The 16,639-nt window shown below is 37.5% G+C and overlaps 1 protein-coding gene across 2 annotated transcripts in view; it reads left to right on the forward strand.

Annotated features, from left to right (window-relative positions):
* The window catches only part of RAD23B (RAD23 homolog B, nucleotide excision repair protein), a 46,640-nt gene extending 31,329 nt beyond the window's left edge, over nucleotides 1-15,311 (forward strand). For both annotated transcript variants that reach the window (XM_079926215.1, XM_079926216.1), the window contains exons 8-11: nucleotides 3,054-3,186; nucleotides 5,029-5,156; nucleotides 6,699-6,869; nucleotides 11,791-15,311. In XM_079926215.1, coding sequence (XP_079782341.1) covers nucleotides 3,054-3,186; nucleotides 5,029-5,156; nucleotides 6,699-6,869; nucleotides 11,791-11,904 — 546 coding nt within the window. In that variant the 3' untranslated portion in view covers nucleotides 11,905-15,311. The remainder of the gene's footprint in view (nucleotides 1-3,053; nucleotides 3,187-5,028; nucleotides 5,157-6,698; nucleotides 6,870-11,790) is intronic.
* The last annotated feature ends 1,328 nt before the right edge of the window (nucleotides 15,312-16,639 follow it).

A 16,639-nucleotide genomic window follows, 5' to 3' on the forward strand; every position in this document is an offset into this window, starting at 1 on the left:
TTAGAAAACAACGTGGCTAAATGGGTTGTAAAATTTGCTATCCACTTGGAGTAGTACCCTCAAAGGATGACAGCTGTGTGTTAGAGGGGTAGGGGTGGGGCAGATTTTAAATCTAATTGAATCCAACATTTTAGTAGCTTTTTTGCCTGCCAAGCATAATCCTGGATGTGCTATTTAGAGCAAAAGTTTCAAGTTGGAAGCCCAAGCCAAATTTTGTACTATGTGTAAATTTCTTAATTAGTTGCCAGCTTTTAAAAACTGGGAGATTTCACTTAAAAGTTCAGATAATCTGGTTTATCTGGACAACTCAGATCCCAGATTTAGGAAAAGTTTTAGGTTGTAGACTCTTTAATTCACTGTCTTCCTGTCCATTCCCTATTACCTGACAGCATCATGCATTTAATTTAATGTATGATATTATGACTGGTTCTGTTGGCATTTGAATTGTTAGCTTATTTATAGTCAGTAGCAGTCGAGGGAATTTTGAATAAATTATTGGGTTTTGTTTTCTACTAATGAAGGTTTTTGAGAAATAGATTGTTGTGGGCATGGACTGAAACCCGTGATATTTTATGACAATGAATGTCTGTTTTACAAATGTGACATGGGTCAAAAGCAAAGTGTAGAAGTTTGCAATAACATTGGATTAACTTTTTAGTCTTAACGTTTTATTCTATAATTCTTTGGTGTGTTGGAATATTATCAAAAGTGTCAATTACCTTAAATATCATCTCAGATCCTAACTCTTTGGGGAATACCATCTACAAGTTTAATCCATTCCTTTGTTTCCAGTTGTACTTCTGTTAGAAACTCCTTTTGAGAGCGTAGTTTCAGGAGAGTCCCTGTCATGAGCAGATAACTGTGCTTCTCTACCACCAGTCATTTGCCTACTTATTTGCATGAGAGTCACAAAACCTTTTCTTAGCATATCATTTGAATTATTTTTCCCATTGTCCTCTTGAGAGTCTTTAAAATGCTGGCAGTTCATTTAATTATCATTTTGTTTGAAATTGAGGAATCATACTGGATTGATAGTTACTGTGGATCTGTTTGTGGTTGCCGCTCATTCCTCCCCTCCCCCAAAAAATACATATTATGTTAAAATATTGCCTTTCCTTTCATAGAATGGCTCTAATTTATACCTGATTTGGAATTCTGCATAAATTTAATGATATCAAATATTTTGATCTAATAGATTTGAAATTTTGAGGTATAAAAAAATGGATCACTCTTCACAGTTGCTGCTATTTAGCATCAAATACAAATGAATAGATGAGAGATAAGTTCATGAAACAGTTTAAAGTTTTATATATATACTGTTTGTTTCATAGACTGGAAAAAAGGGGCTACCTTTAACTGTTACTAGTTTTTGACACTTCTGTGTAAGTGAGGGTGAGTGTATGGGAAAGGAGAAATAATGATCTAATAAAGGGCTAAATACTATGAGAATTTGAGGTAGATCTGTAGCAATGGTGATTAACTTTTTAGTTTACCAAATTTGTTTGAGAATTTGATGGAGGCTTTTGGATCCTCGGTCTATATAGTTTGTTAGCACTTGATAGCTCCTCATCTAAGGGTTTGAATTGGTGGATTGTGAAAAACAGTTGTTTGCAATGCCTACAATAAACTTCTAATATAGGCAGCCATTATCCTGCTGTTTATTACCGTTCATTCTTCGTATGTTTATGATTTTGGCTTCTGATTTACTGGGAAATGGAAGCAATTACTATTACCATCTCATATTCAAATACAATATTTTCTCCTTTATTCTCCTTCTAAAATCTATGAAGATTTCATAAAGACTTTAATAAGTTATATATGAGAAGTCTTATAAATCGTTTATCAAAATAGGGGTGTTCCAAAAATCTTAGTGCAGTTTTAAGTTATAATAACTTCAGAAGATAAATGCCACAAACTTAGAAAAAGCATTACCTAAATACTTAATTATTTAAGATTCTTTTATACCTATTTACTTTTTTTTTTTGGCTGCGCCATGCAGCTTGTGGGATCTTAGTTCCCTGACCAGGGATTGAACCCATGCCTTTGGCAGTGAAAGTGTGGAGTCCTAACCACTGAACCGCTAGGGAATTCCCTTTATTTTTTGTAATTTTTGAATAATCAATTTTAAGTTTTTGTATGTGATACATTTCTGGATGACGCTTTCTCAGAACCATGGATCAGTAGAGGACATCCTCCTCACTTGGCCGCTGTCATCACCTGCTCTGTCTCCATTAGACTCTTTTTCCAGTGATCACTTCACAACTGCCATGTGTGCATCAAAATCTCTTTGGATGATCTTAAGGCTAGGGTTAAAAATACAATCCTTTCTGTCATTGAGCTGGTGAAAGTTTCTGTGAGGTTCAAAAATCAATTAGAGTGATATATAACATAAAAGCCAGATATGTCTAATTTTAATAAGATTTGTGTTGATACTTTGAAAATTTAAATAATTAGCCTTATAATGTTAGACACCATTACTTCTATGTAAGTTTAGGGTCTTGCCCAATACTTTGGTGTTAGATGTTAACATGTGTTGCTGGATAAACATTTCATGATTTATTTTTTTAATTGCAAAATTATTTACTTCATATCCTAGATGTACACTGTCTAGTAGGGTAGCTGTTGAGTACTATCAAGTACAAGTAGCTATTTAAATGTAAGAAAATTAAAAGTAAGTTAAAATTTTAAGTGTCTTAGTACCATTAGCCACATTTCAAGTTCTCAGTAGCTACTTGGGGCTAATGGGTATTTTATTGGACAGCATAGATATAGAGCTGTTCCGTCATCATGGAAAGTTCTGTTGGACAATGCTACTGTATATTATAGCAGTATGGATTTATCTATACCACATTGAGGCCATTTCTAATCTGATTTAAATATGTGAAGATTTCAGATATGTCTTGATCCTTTACATTTAATTGAAGCAGACATCTGTTTGATGCTTTTAGAAATTAGACAAGGATATTAAATAGATTCATAAGTCTCTTACTCTGTGTAATATTTAACTAACTTTGAATGATGAGCTATGTTAAAGCTTGGAAATTGTGTTATAGGGAATTCCCGGAGATAGAGAAAGTCAGGCTGTGGTTGACCCCCCTCCAGCAGCGAGTACTGGGGCTCCTCAGTCTTCAGTGGCTGCAGCAGCAGCAACTACGACAGCAACGACTACGACAACAAGTTCTGGAGGTAAAGTGGAATCTTTCAATGGGGAGGAAATGGTCCTGAATCTTTAGTAAAAAATAATTTAATCTAAAATACTTTTGAGATGAGGTTCATTCCCAGAGCATCTCAGTAACTCTTAAATTCTCTATTCAGTGTTAGAGAAGGGCCCAAAAGAAATTATAAAAGATATTCTCATTTATATTAAACATCATTACTACAGTTTTGGTAAAGGGCATATTCTGTTTAGCTTATTCTAAGGAAGAGATGCTTTCCAGTTTGCATTTAGTGTTATATTCTGAAGCCGTTTGGAACGGTTTGCTCACCTTGTCTCTCTCTCCCAGTAAATGTCTTCAAAGCCAGTAGGATCTTAATGGTTATTATAGAACCAAGGAAATAAAACCTGGGAGGTTTAATATCTTGAATCTAGAGGTGAAAGCAGAGCTTGAATTCAGGTGTCTTTACAGCACCCACTCTTCCATTGGCAAAGGTTTGACTAGAAAGCAAAGCCTGGAGCCCGTGGTAGTCCTAGGAATTATTTAATGCTCTCTTTCATTATTTCTTTGTAAAATTGATAAAGTAATTCAAACTGTTACTTTTATTTTATTATTTTATTTTATTTTATTTTTTTTGTGGTACGCGGGCCTCTCCCTGTTGTGGCCTCCCGCTATTGTGGCCTCTCGCGTTGCGGAGCACAGGCTCCGGACGCGCAGGCCCAGCGGCCATGGCCCACAGGCCCACGGGCCCAGCCGCTCCGCGGCATGCGGGATCCCCCCAGACCGGGGCACGAACCCGTGTCCCCTGCATCGGCAGGCGGACCCTCAATCACTGCGCCACCAGGGAAGCCCCCAAACTGTTACTTTTGAAGAGACCATTCTTTTATGTATTTCCTAGCTCTAATTGTGGCAGTCATCTCTGGTTGACAGAAATCCCTAAGCACTTTGTGTGCAGTCTCCCGGAGGATAGGCTCTCATTTCCTGAGATTCAGCATGGAAATAGAAGAGGAGGCCACAGCTTTGGTTCAGATTTGGGGTGCTGTCCCATTCAGTGGCAGTTATTGGGTAACTTAGTTTCTGAGTCTTGTTTTCTTCTTCTGTAAAACTGGTGTTACACAAAGAAGAATAAATAACCATATGATGTGGCCTTTTTTTTTTTTTTTTTTTCCTTGGCGGTACGCAGGCCTCTCACTGCTGTGGCCTCTCCCATTGCGGAGCACAGGTTCCGGACGCGCAGGCCCAGTGGCCATGGCCCCCGGGCCCAGCCACTCCGCAGCATGCGGGATCTCCCGGAACCAGGGCACGAACCCGCGTCCCCTGCATCGGCAGGTGGACTCTCAACCACGGCGCCACCAGGGGAGCCCGATGTGGCCATTTTTAATTTGAATGATTGTCTTGAATAATTTAGATGACAGTGTACATCTAAAAAATTCTCATTACTCTTAGTAACCTGAAAAGCATAATTCTTTTGAATGCAATTAAAGTAGGTAAGTTTTTTGCGTTTCTTAATCCTGGTATATATTTTTCTTAGGAACTTTTGAGCATCAAGAACAACTTTTAATACTTTTTATTTTGATAGAGTGCACGAAGGGCACAAGTTCTCCGTGTTACTTGATAATATTGAGTGCCCAGGGCAATTGTAGGAAAACTTTGTTTTTTTAGTGTTCTGTACTCTCTACCTTAGCTAATAGGAATAATTTCTGCAGTATGAGACTTGCGAGCTGGTGCAGTTTGAAGATGTTTTCATTATTTACTTCATTTTATATACATCTGAGAATTCAAATCATATTTTTTCTTGACAGTGTTTGCTGTCTAGATTATGTTTGTATATGTAATTGCTATTTTTGTTTAAAAATGTTCATGTGTATTTTAGGACACCCTCTTGAATTTTTACGGAATCAGCCTCAGTTTCAACAGATGAGACAAATTATTCAACAGAATCCTTCCCTGCTTCCAGCATTGCTACAACAGATAGGTCGAGAAAATCCTCAGTTACTGCAGGTGACTATTTAATCAGTTAATTTCCAAAAATGGGTTTAGAGTATATCACATTTTGTAGAAGTCCATGAGCACCCCTTCTCCTTCACCAAGTCTATAAACTGTTCTTCTAAGCTGCACTTAGTAGAACATGCTATAGATAGATGTACTGATAAAACGAGAATTGGGGGTGGGGATTGGGTTAGATATTTGTTTGGGAAACACTTTATTAAAGAATCTGAGAAACTCTAGCAAAAAGAAATGTTTAACTGTCTAGGTCTCTCTTTCCCAAGCTTATTACTAGTGGCGCACTACCTCATAGAAAACATACCTGTGGGCTTATTTTATTTTATTTTTATTTATTTATTTTTTTTGTGGTACGCGGGCCTCTCACTGTTGCGGCGTCTCCCGTTGCGGAGCACAGGCTCAGCGGCCATGGTTCATGGGCCTAGCCACTCCGCGGCATGTGGGATCTTCCCAGACGGGGGCACGAACCTGTGTTCCATGCATTGGCAGGCGGACTCTCAACTACTGAGCCACCAGGGAAGCCCTGTGGGCTTATTTTAATGCTCAGGTCATGAAATATTTGAGTTTTGTATAGCAGCAGTCCCCAACCTTTTTGACACCAGGGACTGGTTTCGTGGAAGACAATTTTTCCATGGACCAGGGTCGGGGGATGATGGTTTCGGGATGATTCAAGCACATTACATTTATTGTGCACTTTATTTCTCTTATTATTACATTGTAATATATAATGAAATAATTCTACAACTCATCATAATGCAGAATCAGTGGGAGCCCTGAGCTTGTTTTCACTTGCCACTCACTGATAGGGTTTTGATATGAGTCTGCAAGCAGTTGATTTATTTTGGTCTCTGTGCAGTCAAACCTCTCTGCTAATGATAATCTGTATTTGCAGCCGCTCCCCAGCGCTAGCATCACCACCTCAGCTCCACCTCAGATCATCAGGCATTAGATTCTCATAAGGAGCACGCAGTTCATAGTAGGGTTTGCGCTCCTATGAGAATCGAATGCCTCTGCTGATCTGACAGGCGGAGCTCAGGCGGTAATGGGGGGCAATGGGGAGCGGCTGTAAATACAGTTAAAGCTTGGCTCGCTTGCCCGCCACCCGCTTGCTCGCTCACCTCCTGCTGTGCAGCCCAGTTCCCAACAGGCCACAGACCAGTACCGGTCCATGGCCCGGGGATCACGGACCCCTGTTATAGCATTCTACTGCCTACTAGTGTGGAGGATAAAATATATATATATATAACTTCTATTTTTTCTTATACATCAAGTAGTTTTTTAACAATGACGGGGGTGGTGGGAGTGTTTATGAAAGAGAATTTGGATTCTTTTAATTCTTCACTGTTTACCTCAGAAATACGAAGTTTCTTTAATGTACAAGAAATCATATCCTTCCAAAGACTGAATAATCCAGAATCATTCTAAAATAATGCAGTTGCAAAGTTATAACTTTCTCTCTTATTTGTATTAGAATTCTTATTTTCCTGAAGATACTTTATATCAATGTCTTGTTTTTCTCTGTCCTTCAAATCACTGCAGCAAATTAGCCAACATCAGGAGCATTTTATTCAGATGTTAAATGAACCAGTTCAAGAAGCTGGTGGTCAAGGAGGAGGCAGTGGAGGTGGCAGTGGAGGAATTGCAGAAGCTGGAAGTGGTCATATGAACTACATTCAAGTAACGCCTCAGGAAAAAGAAGCTATAGAAAGGGTGAGTTTCAGTAAAACTTAGAAATTCAGTTCCTAGTCACACTAGCCACATTGCAGGTGCTCAGTAGTCACATGGGATTAGTGGCTCCTGCACTGGATAGCCCAGATATAGAGTATTTCCATCACAGTAGATAGCTCTTACTGGACAGAGCCAAATAGAGCATTACTAACCTAGGGACTGCAGTGGAGACAGTCTCTTCTCAGCCCTGCTCTCTATTGTGTTCTTTGTGAAGCCAAGGGACTAGCACTGAATACCAGTCTAGCATGAAATAGTTATCAATATATCAAGAAACTAAAATTTTCATTCATGTTTTAGAAAAATGATCTTAAAGTATATGCCCAATTCAAGATTATCCATTTTTAATTTATATTTAAAATTTTATTTCACTGTTGTCTCTAAAATGTAAATAGATATGTATATGAATATTTTCATAAAATACATGTGTAGTAAACATCAGAACCTGGTATCCTGATTCTCTTTTCATCCTATGTCTGCCCATACATGTGTCACTGCAGTAACCTAGTTTTTATGATACTGTGACTAGTCATTCATTTTTCTCTAGGCCCCATTGTTAACATTTGTAAATAGGAAATCATAGTACTTGCCCTGTCTTATCCTACAAAGTGTTTTGAGATGGAAATCAGAGAAAGTGCATTTTAACTTAATACTTAGAAAATCATTGGAACTATAATTAGTCTTTGTTTATGACAAACATATCAAGTGTTCAGGTTTGTAACTATGTATTTCAAAAAAGATACTTTATATATTGCAGTGTTATTTTTCCCCCTCAAATAAATAGAAGTGAAAATAGACAATTGCCTCACTTGTTCTAGAGCAACTTTTTTTTGAGGTTACAGTTATCAAATCTTGATTTCTGTGTTGGAGAAATTTTTTCTTTTGTTGCTTGTGCTTTTGGTGTCATAGAAGAGAACATTGCCTAACCCAAGGTCAGAAGATTTAAGCCTCTATTTTGTCCAAAGAGTTTTATAACTTTATTACATTTATGTAATGTAAAATGCCTATAATCCATTTCGAGTTGCTTTTTGTTTATGGTGTGAGGTGTAGGAGCCTAGCTTCATTTCCTTTGCCTGTGTATATCCAGTTGCCCCAGCACCATTTATTGAAAATACTGTTCTTTCCCCATTAAATTGTCTTGGCATCCTTGTTGAAAATATGTTGACCATAAATGTGAGGGTTTATTTCTGGGCTTTCAGTTCTGTTCTGATCTATATGTTTATCCTTATGCCAGTCCTTCATTGTCTTGATTGCTCTGGCTTTGTAAGTTTTGAAATCTGGAAGTGTGAGAGCTCCATATTTGTTCTTCTTTCCCAAGATTGTTTCGGCTCTGTGGTTCCCTTGCAATTTCATATCAATTTTAGGATTAGCTTGTCTAATTTCTGCAAAAAGAAAACTGGCTAGAATTTTGATAGATACTGTGTTTTTTTCTGTAGATCAATTTGGGGAGTATTGCCATGTTGGCAATATTAAGTCTTTACCAAGCCGTGAACACAGAATGGGATGTCTTTCCATATTGAATTTCCATAATTTCTTTCAGAAATTTCTTTAGTCTTCAGTTTGCTAAATTTATTTCTAAGTATTTTTATTCTTTATGATGCTGTTATAAAGAGAGTTGTTTTTTTTAATTTCATTTTTGTATTGTTCATTGCTAGTTATATAGAAATACAATTTAATTTTGTGTATCTTGCAACCTTTCTGAACTCATTTATTCTGATAATTTGTGTGTGTGTTCCTAAGGATTTCTATATGTAAGATATCATTTGCAGGTAGACGTAGTTTTACTTCTTTTTCAATCTGGATGTCCTTTATTATTAATATGTACATATTTTATATATATATAAATATATATATATATATTTGCTTAATTGTTCTATCTAGAGCCGCCTCTGTATAGTTGAATAGCAGTGGTGAGAGCCAACATCTTTTATCTTGTTCCAGATCTTAGAGGAAAATAAAACATTTAGTCTTTCACCATTAAGTTTGATGTTAGCTGTGCATTTCATTAGATTCCTTTTATCAGGTTGAAGAAGTTCTATTCCTAGTGTGTTGGATGTTTTTATCACAAAGGGTGTGGGATTTTGTCAAATTGTGTGTTGATTGAGATGGTTGTGTGGTTGTGTCCCTTTTTCTGTTAATATGCCTTATTATGCTGATTGATTTTTTTGTATGTTGGCCTAACCTTGCATTCCTGGGGTGTTGCTGGAATTGGCCTGCTAGTATTTTGTTGAGGATTTCTGCATCTGTATTCATAAGGAATATTGGTCTGTAGTTTTCTTGTGATGTCTTTGTCTGGTTTTGGTATCAGAGTAATATTGGCCTTACAGAATGAGTTCCCTCCTCGTCTGTTGTTTGGAAGAGTTTATGAAGAATTGGTGTTAATTTTTCTTTAAACGGCTGGTAGAATTCACCAGTGTAGTTATCTGGGCCTGGCTTTTGGGGAAGTTTTGTGACTACTAATTCAATCTCTTTGTTTGTCATAGGGCTATTCAGATTTTTCCTTTTTTTCTTGAGTCAATTGGGGTGGTTTTTATCTTTCTAGGAATTTGTCTATTTCATATATGTTATCTAGTTTGTTGGCATACAACAACTTAGTTGTTCTCAGTATTCCCTGATAGTAGTTTTTATTTCTATAAAAAGTGGTAATGTTCCAACATTTATTTTTGATTTTAGTCATTTGAATCCTCAGATTTCTTTTTTTTTCCCTGTCAGTTTAGGTAAAGGTTTGTCAGTGTTGTTGATTTAAAGAAAAAAAGTGAGAATTTTTGGTTTTGTTGATTCTGTGTTTTTTCTAGTGTCTATTTTATCTCCTTCTGCTTGCCTTGGATTTAGTTTTCTCTTTTTTTTCCTAGTTTCTTAAGGTTGAAGCTTAGATTATTGATTTTATATCTGTCTTAATACATAGGCATACCTCTTTTTATTGTACTTTGTTGCATTTTGCAGTTAATTGCATTTTTTATAAATTGAAGGTTTGTGGCAACCCTGTGCTGTCAGATGATGGTTAGCATCTTTCGGCAATGAAGCATTTTTTAATTAAAGTATGTACATTGTTTTTTTTAGACATGATGCTGCTGCACACTTAATAGACTACAGTATAGTGTAAACGTAACTTTCATATGCATTGGGAAACCAAAAATTCGTGTGACCCGCTTCATTGCGATATTCGCTTTATAGCAGTGGTCTGTAACCGAACCTGCAGTATCTCTGAGGTATGCCTGTAGATATTTATAGCTAGAAGGTTTCCTCCAAGCACTGCTATAGCAGCATCCCATAAGTTTTAGTGTGTTGTGGTTTTATTTTCATTCATCTCAAACTATTTTCTATTTTCTTCTGTCATTTTTTTCTTTGATCTGTAGGTTATTTAGGATTGTATCAGTTTCTACATTTATGAATTTTCCAAATTTCCTTCTATTGTTGATTTCTAAGTTCATTCCATCGTGGTCAGATAACATAATTTGTATAATTTTAATCCTTTTAAATGTATTGGGGCTTGTTTTATGGTTTAACATGGTCTTTATGGAGAATGTTCTGTGTATTCTTGAGAAGGATGTATAATTTGCTGTTGTTAAGTGTTCTCTAAATGTCTGTTAGGTCTGGTTGGTTTATAGTATTTTTCAAGTCTTCTATATCCTTGTCAGTCTTCTGCCTTCTCGTATGCATTATAGAACATGGGGATATTAAAGTCTCCAACTATTGTTGAATTGGTTATTTCTCCCTTCAAGTCTGTCAGTTTTTGATTCATGTATTTGGGGGCTCTGTTGTTCTCTATGTTTATAATGAAGTCTTTCTGATTGTTTTATCATCATAAAATGTCCTTTGTTTTAGTACCAATTTTCATCTTAAAGTCTGTTTTGTCTGATATTAACATAGCCACTTCAGCTCTCTTTTTGTAACTGTTTGCATGGTGTATATCTTTTTCCATCCTTTTACTTTCAGCATATTTGTGTCTTTGAATCTAAAGTGTGTGTCTTGTAGAAGCAATATAGTTGGATCGTGCCCTATCTACCTTTTACTTCAGCTAGCCCAGCTTTAATCTGGACAAGACCTAGGTAACAAAATCATTTTTGAGTTTCTTCTCCTTTCATGGATGAATATAATCATGCTGAATCGGGACTTTTGCCCAGTTTTTAGAAGTCATTTCTTGATATAGTCTAATGCAAGACGATTGAGACAGTTGAGGAAGGGGGTTCATAAATAACATTTGGCTGACATAATAACATTTGGCTGTACCTAGGGAATTAGACAGTTGACCTGAGTGTTTAAAGGCTTTTAATAGCAGCAATTACTGAGTTACAAGTGATTTTTAATAGACTAGGAAGACAAAAATTAAATGGGTCGTATCACCATTTAAAATGCTATAAAAATTAAGCAAATAAAAATCAAACACCATATGTCTTGATTTCAAAAATATATCATATAATATTACTAATAATTGACCACCCATTTTTGTAGTATGAAGTGTTTCATAAGGCAAGGAGGTTGAGTAATATATGACCCTAATGAAAGATGTGGCTCTCTTTACAAATAATTAGCAACCTCTGGTTGCTCTCATCCATAGCTTCACCACTTATGTACTAAAAGCCATTTGATTTACAGATTTCTGTAAAGTCATTTATTTTTAAACCACCACAGAAGCTAATTTCTAGTGTTAATGCCAATGAGTGTTATCAAAGTATCTGTTAGCCTAATAGCTTTAACTAGGAACAAAGAATTTGTAGGTGGTTACAGGAAAGGGCCTGGGTTCTGTCTACCCCCTTGAATTGGACAATGACTCCATATTCAGATAGGGGTGAATTCATGTAAAATTCTCAAGCTTCTTTGTGTCCTTTATAGTATGTTTTCAAGTGATGATCTGTCAGTAGTGCTATGCTGGACTCCATAATATGTTTTCTTTCTTTTCTTCCAGTTAAAGGCATTAGGATTTCCTGAAGGACTTGTGATACAAGCATATTTTGCTTGTGAGAAGAATGAGAACTTGGCTGCCAATTTTCTTCTACAGCAAAACTTTGATGAAGATTGAAAGGGACTTTTTTTTATCTCACACTTCACACCAGTGCATTACACTAACTTTGTTCACTGGATTGTCTGGGATGACTTGGGCTCATATCCACAATACTTGGTATAAGGTAGTAGATTCTTGGGGGTGGGGAGGGGGGTCTAGGATACAGGGCAGGGATAAATACCGTGCATGTCTGCTTCAATTAGCAGATGCCGCAGATCCACACAGCGTGTAAAATATTATACAACCAAAAGTCAGCTTTTGCAGGTCTTTATTTCCTCTATAAAACAGTAGGTAACTTTTCCTAGGTTTCACTCTTTTTAGTGTACTAGATCCAGAAATTTAGTGTAATGCCCTGCTTTATATTTCTTTGACTTAACAGTGGTTTCAGAAAGAATCTTTGCTACCTAGAATCTACAGTCCCTGTTTTATGGCAACACTGGATAATGGCTTTGTGAAATTAAAAAAAAAAAAAAAAATTGGAGCAACTGTAAACAGAAATGCCAAATTATTGATGGTTATTGTTGCTGCTTCAAATAAGTATAAAATTAATGTGTAAGAAAGCCCATTCTTTCATGATAAATACTTGGGGTTGAGGGGGGAGAGGGGGGAATCTTTTCTTAAAATGAAAATAATTACTGCTATTTTAAATTTCTTGATCATTGAATGTGAGACCCTTATAACATGATTTGAGAAGCTGTACAAGTATAGGCAGAGTTATTTTCCTGTTTACATTTTTTGGGTTTGTTTTGGGGGGGAAATTGGTAGGTGTCTAATTACTGTTTACTTCATTGTTATATTGCAGTAAAAAGTTTTAAAACCACAGTTGCATGTTTGCTTTTGATGTATCCCGTTGTGGAATTAGCACTTTGGGGCCAATGGAGAAATGCAGCATTCACTATCCCTGTCTTCCCCTTCCCTCAGCAGAAATGTGTTTGTCAGCAAGTCATGAATTCCAACTGCTGCCTTTTTTAAAACCCACAAAATGCTGATTCAGTTCAAAATTAATGCAAATGTCTCAAAACTGGGTTTCTGATCTTTGTAAATGTTTTTCCTTATTAGATAAGAATGTATGACCATTAAAGTCATTTAGGATTATTTGCTTTCGAAAAGAGAAGGTGGACAGAACTATAATCTAGCATCCTTTATTGCATTGGACAGACTGGAGAAATCTTTTGGAAGGGCTGGGAGATGCGGCTGGAAAAGTACTTTGGAAAATATACAATCAAGATATCTCATGGCATATTAAAAGAAAAATCTTAATAGCAGTGTTGGCTTTTATTTGGATTTTTTTCATCTCAGCTTTTTTCTTTGGAATCTCCTTCATTGTCATTGTTATTCGATCATAAAGAGGGAGCAGGTGTCTACTTGTTCAGTTTTTCAAATCTGTTTTCCTGAATATAAAAAAAACTGTTTAAAGAGATGTTTTTTTTCTACTATCTGATACTGAGTGAAGAAGATGAATTTGCACAGATTTCTTCCTGCATAATCTCTTAATAATACTTAGCAGAGTTTGGTGACAACTTTTAAGCTTTTACGTCATGCACTCATGAACTATCTCATGAAAATAAATGAAACCATGATTTCTCCCCATGGTGTCATCATGTAGTTTAATCTTCACGTGTTTATTCCATAAACAAAACAGGACCTTTGGATTTTGTATTACCTGTATGTTTTATAATGGATTATGCAGAAATGTCTCAGAATAAAATGAGGATTTCTAAATATGTTCATCTTTCAAAGCAGAACAATGAGTTGGGAAGAGGGCTGGCAGTTCTGGTGGGAAAATGGGATACTTTATTTTAACGATATTTTATCTGCCACTAATTGCTTAGAGCATAGTGAAAGCTGGAAAAGGGAAAAAACAACCAGCAGCAGCCTCTCTTTTCTCTGGAAAGTGACAGCAGAAGGTGATCGATCACATGGAGCTTTTGTCCTTGGACAACAAAACTACAAATAGTGGGATTAATAATTACCAGAAGACAGTTCAAGCCAAGTTTTGACCATTCTTTACAGTACTTTGTTTATCTGCTTAAAGAATCACCCATGACGCTATGAAAGAAATAGGCTTTTTGTGACCTTTTGCTGTTATCTTTTAATTTACAAACAATTTTGGTTAATCTAAGTGTCTACATGACTTTGGAATTTTGCATTTGAGGTATTCTGTCATCTGTTTCCTGAAATATATTTATTGTTGAGTTGCTTTGTGGAAAATGAGGAAGCTTAGGTTTATATTTGTTCAATTCTTATTGCCATCCCCTAGTCAAATATGTCTTTACATTGTTTAAAAATACTGAAGTGTTCCACCATACAATTTTTTCTTGTACTAGATGGCTAGGATTCTAGAGAATTAATTATAAAATATTTTCAATATATCCAACATGGCATTTCTCATTTTTTAAATGATTTTACCATATGGAATCTTAGATTGGAAATTGATGGTGCCTCTATCACTTATCCTTCTGTTTTCTTCACTAATTGGTGAACATAGTGTGTAGGAGGCCAGGCACTAGGTCGATTTTATTGGGTCTCCTGTTTGTGTTCTCAGCTGAAATATCAACACAGAGATGGGATACTTGATAGAATGTAATCAGAGTTCATGAGAGCTTTTAGAGATTTCAGTGAGTTCCCCCTTTTCCATACTTCTTTTCTTGTATCAGCCAGCCTAAGATAGCTACAAAATATTAAACCCAAAGTAAGCAGTTTCGGGGAGTCTTTCATGACCACGTCTGTGTTCTGGTGAGGTCCCTAGCTGTGCATCTCAGGTACAATGTGTCCTTCCAATTGACGGCCCAGTGTCCATTTTGTTCACTTTGTTCTAAGCCAGGGGCTGGCAAACTGCAGCCCCATGAGCCAAATGTGGCTCACCGTCTGTTGTATGAGCCATGAGCTAAGAATGGCCTTTACATTTTTTAATGTTTTTTGTTTTTGTGTTTGTTTTTACAAAAAGGATTTTATGACATGTGAAGATTGATTCAAATTCCAGTGTCCATAAATAGTTTTATTGAAACGCAGGCATGCTCATTTATTTACATATTGTCTATAAGCAGCTACCTTTGTGCTAAAGAGGTTTGCTGTTGCATAGTTGCAACAAAGACTATGGCCAGCAAAACCTAAATAATTATTATCTGGCCCTTTACAGAAAAAGTTCGCCACCCCGTTTTAAATTGCAACCAAGGGGCTTCCCTGGTGGCGCAGTGGTTGAGAGTCCGCCTCCTGATGCAGGGGACATGGGTTCGTGCCCCGGTCCGGGAAGATCCCACATGCCGCGGAGCGGCTGGGCCTGTGAGCCATGGCCGCTGAGCCTGCGCGTCCGGAGCCTGTGCTCCGCAACGGGAGAGGCCACAGCAGTGAGAGGCCTGCGTACCGCAAAAAAAAAAAAAAAAAAAAAATTGCAACCAGGTCCATCATGTGTTAAATTATGATGTTTTCCCCCCTCTATTTGGCATTCTTGGCCTCTTGAGGTCTTAGCTTCAGTTTGCTTTGCTTGTGACCCTCGTGGGTTCTTTCCAGAGGGGTGGTATCACCCCCATATATTCGTTATCAAAGGGAGGAGCGCATCGTGTGCCTGGTGTGCTTGTTTGGCATGTATGCGGTGTCTAAAATTATTCTTTGCTGTTCCTATGCTATGTCTTTCTCTTTAGCAAGATAACTAAATTCAGCACTAAGCGCTGTCAGAAGCACCTGGCATAGTGATGAATCAACCAGAACAGAAAAGTCAAATGAATGCATCTGGGAATCCCTCGCCCTGGGATCAGAGCTGGGGCAATTCGAACCAGGATCTTAACCACAGCTGGAAGAGAGTAGCTGGAACCTTGGAGGGAGGGATATAGCAGTTGGACCTGTTGGGTGACAGACTAGTTTCCAGAACTGTGTGTGGATAGTTTGGGGATGGGAGGAGCAGTGACAAGGAGGCAGGAGAAGGCTTGGACTTGGTAGGCAAGAGATACAGCGCTGTGCACTAAAGGTTGGGGAACCACAGGGACGCTGCTAGTGACAAATCGGTTATAAAAGGCCTTCCCTATCATGATATAGTTGACGGAAAGTGGCCCCACAAGCAGGGTTTGCACTGTGGAGAGGCGAGGAGGACCAAAGAAACGTCAGCGATGACAGATTGCTTCACGTGTGGTGCTGTGGATTCCAAAGTGAATGGAAACACGGTCTCTGCCATTGAGCTTGATATACTATCTTAGAGACCGTTTGAATAGTAATGGATCCTTCGACAGGTGCAGCATAACTTGTCTTCTAGGAGCACAGATTCGAAAATCTTCATCCCAGACTTCTGCCTCATGTCTCACTCAAAACGTATTTCCCGTTCTTACTGATCCTCTCTTCTCACCTGGCTCAGAATGAGTTATAGATGTTTGTAGATAGTATTCCTCTCCAGACCGTGAGGTGGTCTTCAGGGTGCCTGGGGAAGCTGGCCTCCAAGCCTCGCCCCGAGCAGCCTCACCCTTTTTCTCCAATGTTTTGTTTAACTATTAGGTTTTCTGTGATGAAAATGTTGGGCACCTCTATCCTACACGTGTACTAGCTGTAGATGGGCTTCCTGTCCATGGCCTTCCACACTTCAAACATGTGTCTGCCAGGATTGGTTACTGCTTGTTGAATTGCCACCTTAAGGCTCAAAGGATATTTGATGCAGATCCTGAGTTTTGTTATTGACAGCTTCCATCTATAACAAAGTCCAAAATTGTAAATCATAGAAGCCAACTGGGTTTTATTTGCCAACAATAGCAGATTAGAAGAACATGTG

This window comes from Stenella coeruleoalba, assembly GCF_951394435.1.
Source record: "Stenella coeruleoalba genome assembly, chromosome: 7".
In the NCBI taxonomy this organism is placed as follows: domain Eukaryota; kingdom Metazoa; phylum Chordata; class Mammalia; order Artiodactyla; family Delphinidae; genus Stenella; species Stenella coeruleoalba.